The following is a 13,493-nucleotide window of genomic DNA, read 5'->3' as shown; positions in this document are numbered from 1 at the left end:
TTTATTTCCATGCGCATGTAAGTTGACCACTTCTTATATCTTATATATATATATATATATATATATATATATATCCATAGTCGTAATAATCAAATCATTTCTCAAGTGGGCTTGAAATCAAACAGGGACCCATGGTTGGGCTAAATAAAGGCTGCCTACCACCACGTTTAACTATTGGAATCATAGTCAAAATTGAGTGAATTCAATGGCAGTGAAACATTTGAAAGTAAAAATTACGTGCTCATCTAATCTATAAATAGGGAGCAAAGGCAAGAGCAAGTCATCCATTCCAATTGTAGTTGAGTGTCCTCATTTTACTACACTAATATGGCTATCCCAAGAGCATTTGCTTCCCTCTCTCTGGCCCTGCTTCTTGTTGCTTCTCCTCTTTGCTGCATGGCAGATTTCATACTTTACTCTGGGGAATCCCTCCGCTCTGGCCAAGCCTTGTACTATGCGAGCTACACTTTCATTATGCAGTCCGACTGCAACCTGGTCGAGTATGATAATGGCAACGCAATATGGGCTTCCGGCACTAACGGCCGAGGCACCAACTGCTACGTCACTCTGCAGAGTGATGGTAACCTGGTCATTTATGACAACAACAACAATGCTGTGTGGGCAAGCAACACCAACGTGGGACAAGGCAACTACGTTCTCATCCTCCAGAAAGATCGCAACGTCGTCATCTATGGCGGTGCACTCTGGGCAACCAACACCAACACCGTAGGCGTCTCTGGCGGTATGTTCATCGAAAGTAAGGCCACCATCTTTGGTTCTTTGCCCGCTAATAAAACTACAGCAGATCAAACCAAGGCTGCACGCATTTCCATGGTCGTCAACAACTGATGCTGAAGCTCACTGAACAATATATATATAATAAGCGCATCCATCGTCATCGTTCATGCATGCACGAGTTATAATAAGTTGCCTCGCCTTGTATTACATATGTAGCCGGCGTGTCAAGTTTCTACTGTTGCTGTTGGTAACGAGAAGTAGCTAGCTCTTGCCAAACATCGTTCATGCCATGATAATGTCATGCATCCTATGCCTTCCGGCTTCTTCTTCTTGAATGCTTGCTCCTCCTAAACATGAGATTGTGCTGCACCGTCAGCATGCATTCACTAATAATAATAATAATAATAGAATCACATCTTGTTCTATTCACAATCAGTCCTATGTCTGAGTTGTCTGCTGTTGTTTTCTGTTTGCTTTTCAATAAATCTATGGTTTATCCACTTTTTATCAAAAAATTTGCTAAGGAAACAAGTTCAAAATTTAATACACAAAGATAAATACGGACGCACATGTACAAAAAGATTTAATTATTGTGCTGTCCCTGACCCATTACTTGCTTATTTTTTGTATGTGTATATAACTATATGTATATATACATATATAATAGTGTTGATGATGGTGGTGGTGGTGGTAGTAGGATTTTGTAAAAATATAAAAATAAAATTTATATTCTCCTATTCTCCAATTTTTCCTCATGATTATATATAAACTCAATCCGACTTCAAAAATATTTTCTTTTAAAAAAAATTAACTTGAGATGATGTACGATTAAAGTCTTGATTATTTTTTCATCAGTTTGGAGAAAATTAAACCCATTATTCAATAAATTCATATCATTAAAACAAGTATGTATCAGTTTTTAATTTGATGTTGATTTCTTTTGAGCAAAGCTAGTTTATTTGTTTTTTTGGAATAAATGTGGATAAATCACAGCTTTATTGAAAAAAAAGACAAGAGAACATGACAAACATTGAAAAGAAAGAGAACAGATCAAAACAATGAAAACAGAATATTACCTCACCCGGGTGAGGTTTACAAAACCCAAACGGAATAAGAACAAAAATATAAAAGAAGAGAGATAGATAGGGCATGCAAAGACAACCTCCTGGAGACGCAAGCCTGCCCTAACTACTGAAGAGAGTGGATTACTCCCGGGAGTAATATATATATACCAGAAATCTAGATATTATAAATGTATTTAATTAAAATCATCGATCTTATTTTTTATATCACCAAAATTATATGATGACTTTGATTTATTGGATTTATTCTATATTAAAATGTTTTTTAATAACAAACAATAATCTTAAATGTGTTATATTCTTTTTCATGTGTCATGTTTTTGTATTTCCGTAATAAATTTATATACAGTTTTTACAATATGATTGAAGTAATATAAGATTGTTGTAAGCTTATAATTAATTTTGTATGTACATAATTGTGATAAAACTTTCACAAATTTCGAATTAACCATTAAGAAGATCATTCACGCAAGCTCATATATATATATATATATATATGATTATAATCTTTTTACAAACTTGTTTCTAACTCTTAAAAATCTATTTTATTGTCAGGTTAATTCACAGAACCAACAGGAAAATGCTTTGTTTGAAGTTTATTAAACGTGCTTTACATAAATTCAGATTTTCCAAATAGACAAATCTCATAAAATAATCATATATGAGATGTAAGCCTTTAAGTACCTTGCTTGTGAACTGTAGTTTTCGTTCACAATAAAATAATTCAAGTTTGCGAGGTGCAAGGGTAAGTAGATGGATGTTTTCACTACGAGAGACAGATGAATTACTTGTAACTGTCATCTCATGGGAAAAATCTTCCCTTTTAAAATGGCAAGGTGATAAGGCGTGGCAACATTTGGTATAAAAATGTTATATTATATAATATATATAGAATAAGGTAAGGCGTGGAAGGGAGAAGGGCTTCGGATGCCCATGCAATACTTATGGGTGATGATTAGTACAGTAAATTTTTTATTTTTTTTAAATAATTTTTTATAAAGTGAAAATAAAGAAAGGGCCACATAGCCTTGCTGCTTATTAATTTGACCAAGTACAGTGACCTTGCTGGAAGTGTGGCAGATCGAGCTCTCACCATCCCCAACCCCAAGGAGCTCATCGAGCAATGGGAGCTAGCTTTGTGGGGCTACGTAAGCTCAGTCGGTCTGGTGAAGTTCTCTTTGATTCTAGCGAGCTGTTACACTCACAAGTTCATAATAAACCTATCTGCAAGTATTTTGCTTCAACTTAATTTCAGTTATGCGAAAGTCCTAATTAACATTCTACTGTTGTCTTTCTCTAACTATATATATATATATATATATGTATTTCATGATATGCCTCCAGCTTCTCATGAAACTACCATGCATGCAGTTTTAATGAGGGATCATGCTCTTTCAAAATAAATAAAATAAAACAAAACAAAATATCCAAAGATGTGCCAGAGAGAATAATTTTTGTTAGAGTAACATAGAAACTCATGATTGTATTCAGATTAATTTTCAAAATGAGTTGAAATGGGATATAATATAAGTATCATTATCTAGTTTGGGTTTTAATAGGATTATTAGTTTGAGCCTTAATATTAAGGATATTACTCATTGTCCTTTTTTATAGGGAAGTTCTCTCAAATCCTAGAGAGTGAGCTCATGAAGCCCTGACAAATTTTTGAAAAGGGCCCTGACAAATTCATTACTGGGCTCATTGTCGAAGATAATAAAAAAATAATAAAATAAAATAATTAAAAAATAAAAAATTATGAAACATACTTTTTCAATTTATAATTATATATATATATTTTTATATCACCGCGGCTGTGGGGCAGAACACTTCAACCCCCAGGGGTTGAGACTCTAATAATAATAAAAAATTGTGCATGTGAGTGGGTGATTTATCATCATTGTAATGTGTGTGTATATATATATATATATTATATTAAAGAAAGATGTGCAGCAATGCAGCATTAGCTCCGATCATATATATTATATCAAAGAAAGATGTGCAGCATCATCTTCCTTGACGGATGCATAAGGCCATCCAACAGGTTCCACGTTTGGTAATTGTTATAGAATATTTTAGGAGAAAAGGACTAGGAGCCGGCAAAGTTGTCCAATGCTCACATGATATCAAATTCAAATCGGTTGGCATCTACATTTATTTATCTAATCTCTCTGTGTCGCATGGGAGCGTCATGACTAGCCATAGACTGGATAAAAACAACACAAATATGTCATCATCTATGATATAATTCTGATCCTCTTGCTAGCAAATCATCAACCCATTTAAATTAAACTGCTTGGTAGGAAGGCAATAAGAATCAATGAAATCCTAATGAGTTTCCACGTATATAAAAGATACATGATGGGTATTCCAAGATATTGACAAAATTTAATTAATTAAAGTGTTATTATTTAAATACCTAATTGTATTTTTTCAATTCAGATTTGTTTAGTTATGTAATAAATTTACATCTATCTTGGTGAATATAACAGTGAAAGAACTCTGCAGATCATAAGCAACTTCGTCTAGGCTACATATATCTCAATAATTCATGACTGTCTATTAGGCATAGCTGAATAAATATAAATTAAGCTTAGTAAAAACTTTTTCTTAGTAAAACTTTAAACTAAGCATTTCATATTGGTTAATTTTGTGAATTAACATAACAAACAAAACAAGCTTGCAAAAACATTTATCACATATGAGCTTGTGAATGGTCTTAATGGTTAATAAGAAAACTTGTGAAAATTTTATGACGTGATTTTCAACAATTTTATAAAATTATATGAGCACACCAATGCATATAAAATATTAAACTAATCCTATACGACTTCAATGATGTTGTAAAAAGACAGCAATATATAGAGAGAGAGAGAGAGAGTAAACTAATCCTTTACGGCCGGATCTTTTGCGGGTGTGACAATCATGAGCTCAATTAACTGCATGGGAGGACTGACCTTAATTAAATCTTCCACGTAAGACAATCAAAGTGATTAGATGAGAAACCAATACAGATATAAAGCAATATGAATTTGATAGCACTAATTACATACCTTCTCCTTTGTCCTTTGCTATATATATTATATAGCAAGTGGCCGATGGCCTTATCCATCCATTTGGTTAATTTTAATTAAAGAGGGATTATCACATGTGAAGGAAGGATTTTGGATAAGTAAACTATCCTCGAGGCAGATTTATATCTAATATTATATGAAAGTTGATCAACTACAAGTAACATCATTACTGTATTTTAAAGCATTAAAGGACTAGCCATGACTCTAGAGTAAGTGAACGAGCTTATATAATTGGGAAGGTTAGCCATGACTCTCATGTGTGATACAGACGGTTAAAAAAAACACAATGTGGATCTCAAAGGATTTATATGAATTTGAGAATACTACTCCAATCGTTTGTGTTAGTTATATTGCTCTGAGCATGCATGGGACAACGTTTCCCAACGGCCCCAACCCATCTCCTTCTTTAGTTTATTAATATTCTTTGACAAGTGGATGGCCTAGTCCGTCCATTTGGTTATTTTTAAGGAAGGATATGATTTCCACACGTGATTGAAGGATTTTGGACAAATAATGTCCTCCCAACGTATTCATACCTAATACTCCATATATCATATTAACTTCTATCAATCATATACTATAACAAAGGCAATTAACTGCTTGTCTTGTGGAAGAACCAAACCCTTTAACAGCAACTCCAAGGATTAGATATCATCAATTGTTGTTAACGTATTTAGCATACAGAATAAACATGCATGAAACTATATTGTTACTTATCAAAGTTTAGATATGGGTTGTGTTGGCCCTGTGACATAATTTGCACTATACCTTACAATATGCAAATATGGTTGTAAATTAATGACCAAGTTTGATAGGATTAGTACTGATTTGAGCTAGCTCAAAATTAAATGACTCAAGATAAAAATTAGTAAAAAAAATTTATTTGAGCTGGGCTCAATTTTAATGAGCTCAAGTAAAACTTCTGTTACAACTAAATTTTTTTTTTAAAATAAATTATATAAATTATATAATATTTGCAATAAACCATGTTATATAATCATATCATACATTAAAAAAATGCATCACATGGGAGACACCAGGACACCAGCTAAGAACCCATATCCACCCAGTGCACCCACCCACTTACTTATTCCACCAAACCCTTTTTTAATTTTTTTTTCAGGGAAAAATCTTATCTATTAGAATAATGAAATAATAAAAAAATAATATTATAGAAGAATAGCAAGACCGGACAAGTCAGTTCATAAATAATAACAACTGAATAGGACTATTTAAATAAGTTATTACGCATTGTGCTGTTTCACGAGAGACTCAAGGGTGTGAACATTAATTAAAACGTGGTTTTAGGACCTTTTCTAATCATTCTTTTATGTCTTTTGATGCTTTTTTTTTTCATTCTATTTTTTTGGGTATAAAAAGAGTAGGTTTTGTTTATAATATATATTTAAAACTAATGTGAATCATGAAACTTGATTAGTATATATTAGTACGTAGTCTGCATTTATTTATTTATTTATTTTTTAGGTAAAGTCTGCATTTATTATGTGCCAAATAAATTAACACATAGAATATAAATTAATTATTAGATAAAACAAAGAAGAGTATATATCCCAGAATAGTTAGCGTTCTATTATTAATTATTATAAACTAAAAAAAAAATGTAAAATGCTACTCTAATTTCTATGAGCTTGCTATATTTGTTTGTTTAATATATATATATATATATATATATATATATATTATAAAAATACTGAAAGTGGTAAAAATAAATTCTTTTAAATGTCATGGTGCATTTCTTAAACCGTGAATAGATTTATATGTAAAAACCAAAATGAATTAAACCTATTCATAGATGATCTAAAACAATTATTCATATGCTTATATCAAAGTGTCAAATTGTTTTATGAGTAAAATACACTTGCATTATTTTTTTTTATGAAGAAAAGTGGATAAACCATCGATTTATTGAAAGAAAAGACTGAAAATACTAAAAGAGTTAAATCCTCTCACCGGGAAGTGAGGGGAAACAAAGTACTGGAAATAAAAAGCAGAAGCGAAAAGTAGATAAAAGTCTAAGCAGGCGGAAGACACCGTCTGGCATCTCAGGCCTGTCTAGAAATGTAGAAGGAGCAACTACTCCTGAGCTGCATTGTGGTCGGAATGGCCAATAGGATTTGAGGCTCTAGCGCTGTAGAAGTTGAGTGAGCGCTTGATTTTCTGTGATGCTTCATTGAGATTTTGTTGATGCATATCAGCAGCTGTTGAGAACCAAGATTTTTTGAATATTCATTTAGTTGAGTGAGAGCTGCATTGTGGTCGGAATCGCCACTTGCATTATTTGAATATTCATTTAGTTGCAAGGATTTTCTAAGATTTTTTTTTTTTAACCTCAACTTGATCAAAGAAGTTGATTCACAGCTTGTTTGGAAAGTAATGAGGAGTTTGTGGATGATAAACCTGCATGTCTTCATAAACCTGCAATATTTGGATGATAAACCGGCAATATTAATTCAGGTATTCATAATGATTTATGTAAAACATCATGCCAACATGTAATATACACATACATATATGTTGGTAATGTATGCAGCTTCAAAGCTTGGGATTGAGTCTCCACCACCTTATCTATCTCTTTCTTTGAAAGATGATGCTATCTTTCATGGAATCAACTATGCATCAGGCGGAGCAGCATTCTTAATGACACTGGAGCTTAATTACTTTGTATGTATGTATATATGTGTGTATATATATATATATATATATATTCACCTTCTTCATTTCATTATAGTATATTATATATGAGTGTACTTTAAAGGATTAATTTTTTTTATATGATTTGGTGTAGTTCCAGAAGCTTTCTTTTGATGATCAAATAACTTCTTTTGAGAAGAGACCAAGATTGCGATTGCTGCTAAAATTGGAGATACGGCTGCTGAAAAGCTCACTAATCAGGCTGTTTATTTCATTGGAATGGGTATTGCTTTATGAATTTATATATATAATAACATCTTAAAATATATATATATATATATATATATATATATATATATATAAGGTGATGAATTAACTTTGTTTAATTAATTAACAGGTAGCAACGATTATGTTAACAACTACTTGCAGCCGTACGTTCTTGGCAGATAGCCAGTTAACGCATGATGAATATCTAGACCTCTTGGTCTCCACTCTTGATGGGCAATTTAGGGTATTATTTTATTTTTTAATTAATTAATTATGTACATTTTGTATCACTTGCAGAAGGGTGTACAGACCTCTATAGAAGCTAACAATTGCATATATATATATATATATATATATATATATATATATAAGGAAAATTTGGTTGGATTTTATTAATTGAAGTGGTAAGCCATTCTTCCTCCTTTTCGTTCATGTATCAAATACCATGAGGGATCTTATTCTTGGCCTTTTGAAAAAAATGGTAATTTCACGGTTAAATCTTTCTACAATTTCTTAATTGATGGAGGTCTTCGCAGCCAGCTTTATTTCTCATTTCTGGAAACTCAAATCACCAAGCAAAATAACTTTATTTTGTTGGATGGTCAAGGAAAACAAAATTCTTACCCTTGATAATCTATTCAAAAAAGGCTGCAACCCAAATGCCACCGACACTTGCATTCTATGCCACAATAACTCGGAAACAATGGAACACCTTTTCCTGAAGTGTAATTTCTAGGAGCGTATCTGGTCCTTTTTCAGACAAATCCTTGATATTGGATCTTCTCCACTCTCTGTTTCCAATATCTGGTCCAATTGGATATCCTCTTTAACTTCTCCTCGTAGGAACCTGTGGGATCTTTGTTCTAGAGCCATCATCTGGAATATTTGGCTAGAATGAAATACTCGCATCTTTAATCTTAATTGTTCACCTATCTCTTCAATATTGTACAAGTCTGCTAATATGCTGCTTTCTTGGCTTTCAACAGATTCCGAGTTTCATCAGTAGGATACTACAGAGGTCTCCTTGAAGATCAAGCGACTCCCTCAACTTCCTGAGTACCAGAAATTCAGATTTTATTGGCGATTCGGCGCACATTACTAATCTAGAGTAGTCCTACTCTACTTGCTGCTGGGCAGGCCAGTGTCTTCAAACGGTAGCCTTTGTCGGCCCAGCCTGTCTCCTTTACTCTTGTTTCTTTTCTACTTTGTATTATTTCTTTATCTGTTTTCCTCATCTCTGGTGAGGATTCAGACTGTTGTTATCTTTAAACCCGCTTGTGTTTCTTCTCCATTGTACCTTTCTGTTCTCTTCTTATTTTCATAAATTAGTGGTTTATCCACTTTTTTCAAAAAAAAAGTGGTAATTAAATTAACATGTTAAAATTTGCATGATTTTGCATGGGAAGAGACTATATGGCCTAGGAGCTCGGAAGATTGTATTCCTTAGTGAGGACTTTGTTGATGCTTGTGCTGGTGTTACTCATGCTAGACTTGAAGGGAAGGTTTGATTGATTTCATCATCGCCTCTATCTTCTTGTTGTTGTTATTCTTCTTAATTTGTTTTATTATTATTATTATTATTATTATTATTATTATTATTATTATTAGTAGGACTTGCTTCTTTTCTTTTTGATTATCGATTTGTACTTATTTCTGAGTAAAAAAAAGTAATCAGGTATTCATACTGATTTATGTAAAATATCATGCCAACATGCAGGTTCATTCACAGAAATGAGGAGTTTGTGGAAAATAATGCAATGCAGACGGATGCATACAAGCAGCAGGATGCGACAACCTTTTGTGCTCTGGTTTTATGCAAACAAACAACAAGATCGGCATCGGTGCCGCCATCTCCCAGACATCGAGTTACCCCATATGCCAATTTGATATCAGCCTGCTTGTTTGGAAGGTACTCCGCTCTCATGGATATGCATGAATGCACTCAATAAAAAAAAAAACTAGTTGTAATAATTAATATTTAAATGTTTGGAAATAATTGGTTGACGTTGTTCAACTTAATTAGTTTTCGGTGATAATTGGGAATTCTGGTCAACTCCCATTTGTTTAATAATTTTGAAAAACCAAATGCATGAAGCCAACCTTATTGAGATATTTCTCAAGTTAGAAGTTTCTAGTCCACCCTTTCATTACTGTTCACCTTTGAAATTTTTTTGATGTATATATAGGGCATGATGTTAATATATACATAAATTCTTTCTACTTGAATTGTTTGTTTAGCAATTCAAGAAAATTTTTTTATTGGTGTAATTCAACAAAATTTAAATAAAATTAATTTCATATAAATTATTTTTTCACAGAATAAATGAAAAAATAAAGCTGTGCCAAAAGCCGTAACAAAAAATTTTTGCTAAAATTTGTGCCAAATACAGTGAAAAAAATTGTATATAAAATCGTGTCAAAAAAACGTGTCAAACACTGAACCAATAAAACCGTGCCAAAATCGTGGTAAATATGGAACCAAAGTCCGTGCCAAAAATTAATTGTAATGTTTGGCACAATAGTAAGAAAACGTGCCAAAAAGAATGAGAAAGTTTGGCACAGTATTAAAAGACGGTACCAAAATGTATTTGTGACCATTCTATAGGCATGGTTATTTTTGGGTGCCAAATACGGTGCCAAAATCAATTTGGCATGGTTTTTAAACTCATTTCCGTGTCAATACTACTGTGCCAATTTAGGATTTTTCTTGTAGTGTTTGTGGTGGCTCTTTCTGCATTCACTGCTGGTGGAACAATATGTATGGTACTAAGGCAATGGTTTTGCTCATGTAATGATGATTGCAAACTTGAAATCTGCTCTTCGAAAGAACCGTAGAGACAGAAAATCAGCACCTTCACTGCCATTGACAAAATTACAGCGTGTTCATGTTGGCCGGCTAATTATTCACCGTTTTGTGAGCATTATTGCGGTAACTCTCAAAGCCCAAAAATTGTTGTAGGTAATGTTCATGGATACAAAATTGAATGCTATGCAACATTCTATTGCAACTTTGTAGAAGCTTTGTCAGAGGTACTATGTGTTAGAATATTTACTCTGAACTCACGTAGCTGACTCTATGCATGTGGGTTCCTTCTCTGGGCTGTAGCTACTGTGTACGCAGCATGGAGAAAGATCCTGTCGTGTGCGTGAGGATTGGACAACTCAGTTGAAAGGAAGAACAACGATTGGATGTTTACTTTTCAACATATCTTTATGCTTTCTGCTTTTCTTTGTATGCTGTGTCAGTAGTCTATGCACTTACTTTTGGGTCTTCTATATTAATAGTTTTTTGTATCTCTCTTAAAAACTAAGCAAGTTAGTAGTGCTTCACTGAATTTCCAGTTAATAGCTTCAAGCTTAGTTGCATCTTGTTCCTAGTATCTCTTCTATTCGATCCTATCACTATGCCCCAACATCTAAATCAGTGAAAACAAAATCTTTATACTCAATTTTATCTTTCAACCAAACATTTTCTTTATGTTTGCAAATGAATTCTTTTTAAAGAATTATATATATAGATAAGAACATTTTTTATACCATTCTCTTTTACATAAGTGAACTGTTGAGGGATTAGAATTCACAAAGCCTGGAATGAATTTTTTGGTTTCATCTAATTCTTTTTCAGATATGGTTCTTCTATATATATATATATATATATATATATATATATATATTTGATGCTTAATCTAGGTGTAATATATTTAATTAGACAAGGTCTACTAGGCAAGCCTATTACAAGTCCCTTATGCAATAAGGTCTAATACGGTGACTTACATATATATATATATATCAGTTAATTACATTCAATACTTAGAGGTTTACTTATCTGGATCGTATACTCAAGTCCTTCAATCTGATCTGATTTTAATTGGTGTCATTTTTTAAATCTCATTGTATGCTTGCCAAGGACAATGAGCTTAATTATGCATGAGTGGTAAACCTGCAGCACCTGAATAATTAAGAATTCTCATTTTCTTCAACATGATACATATACATAACACCATGTATATATGCCAACAGTTTCTTATCTCATACACACAGAGATGCATGCATGTATACATCTCATGCACCGATGACTGCCTTCTGAAAATAGCTTAACTTATTTTATATATGTGTATATATATATATATATATGTACATGTATATACATCTCATCGCAATGCTGAGGAAATGAGTGTCGTTGATGCATTCCAACAAATTCTCATTTTAGAAGAGCTTCTTCCTTCTAGACTTGATGATTATCTGTCACGCCCCGAACCCGGCTCGCCAGACTCGGTGCGCCGACAAACGGCCGCACACCTACAAGACCGAGACCCAGTAGGCGTGCAAGGCCTCAAAACCCGATTCTCGAAGCGGTGATCTATTAAACTCCTGATCTGAAAAAAATTTACAACAGATTATGAGCTTGACAGCCCAGTAAGCACCCACTAAAAAATTATAGGGATCATTTGCAAAAATCATAAATTATCAAAATCAAATCAGAAATCAAATTTATTTCAAATAAACATAGATGTCAAAACCAAGCATATAGGTCCCCCAAACAACTATTGCCAAAACAAAATAACAGAACTCATATATTTACCCTCGTGACCCGAGCGCATTATCGAACTCATATTTTTACCCTCGATGACCCGAGCCAGATTTATCAGAGGTCGTTATTCTTCACCGACGAAAAGCTATGGGAAACTATAGTTTATATATCAGAGTACATGTCGACACGGTCGGTGTCACACTCGATGACGAGGGGTTATTGCAGAGTTAGTTTGGGGACTACGAGTACTTTGTCAAAAATATTTCATGTTCACAAAACAATAAACTATCAAAATTCATACTGGGCAAAATGCAAGTAATTTGCAGTCACATGATCCCATTTTTATCATATCAAAATAATCCAGTTAATTGAATTCAAATATGAACAGATAATAAAAAAAAATATAATAGTAATTAATCAGAAAGTAAATAAATATCTGAAATTCAAAAATTAAGTAATCCAAATTTAAATAAATTATTTAAACCTTTCAGATAATTCTAATCCAAAATAAAATATCATTAACTCGAACTTTAAAATAACTTAAAATAATTCCGAAAATAATAATAAATAAATAAAATCATTATTTTTCTCAAAATTTTCAGATGTTCAGAAAACTAAAGTATATATATATATAATATGATTTATACGTAGAGTACTTACCTGATTAACAGCCAGATTTTTGAATTCTTACACCAATCGAGTATTTCTCAGGAAGTCCTAATTTGGGAATAACCCATCAGAATTACAAGTAAACAAATTCTAAAATTCACACGAATGCAAAAACAAATCAAACACTAACAAAATTACCAAGGACAAGGCCAATAACCAATTCCCCTACAAACCTTAAGTTTAAAATCAACGCAGCTTTGCAAATTCTAACCCAAATCAAAAATTTCAAACTTATGAGAAAACTAGGCATCTTCATCTAAAACATATCCAAACCTCACAATGATTTGAGATCTACAGAATTTAAGCCACCAGTATTAAAAATCATACTTATGTAAACCAACAGTTTCAGACATGCCTATTGCAATAAAAAAATATCTCACAACATATAACTTCAAAAGTAATACAATCTTACTGACAATCAAATAACTCAGAAATGAACAACTTTCTTATTTTTTACCTTATCCAATTCAATCTTCATGATCA

At 32.6% G+C, this 13,493-nt stretch overlaps 1 protein-coding gene across 1 annotated transcript; it reads left to right on the top strand.

The window, feature by feature from the left end:
- Positions 1–299: 299 nt before the first annotated feature.
- Positions 300–1,025, top strand: LOC120282501 (mannose-specific lectin-like). Its single transcript, XM_039289324.1, has one exon. It carries the CDS (start codon positions 328–330, stop codon positions 847–849), a length of 522 nt encoding a protein of 173 aa, XP_039145258.1. The 5' UTR covers positions 300–327; the 3' UTR covers positions 850–1,025.
- Positions 1,026–13,493: the final 12,468 nt, after the last annotated feature.

Source organism: Dioscorea cayenensis, chromosome 18, assembly GCF_009730915.1.
Source record: "Dioscorea cayenensis subsp. rotundata cultivar TDr96_F1 chromosome 18, TDr96_F1_v2_PseudoChromosome.rev07_lg8_w22 25.fasta, whole genome shotgun sequence".
Classification (NCBI taxonomy): domain Eukaryota; kingdom Viridiplantae; phylum Streptophyta; class Magnoliopsida; order Dioscoreales; family Dioscoreaceae; genus Dioscorea; species Dioscorea cayenensis.
This window is presented reverse-complemented; position numbering and strand designations above follow the sequence as displayed.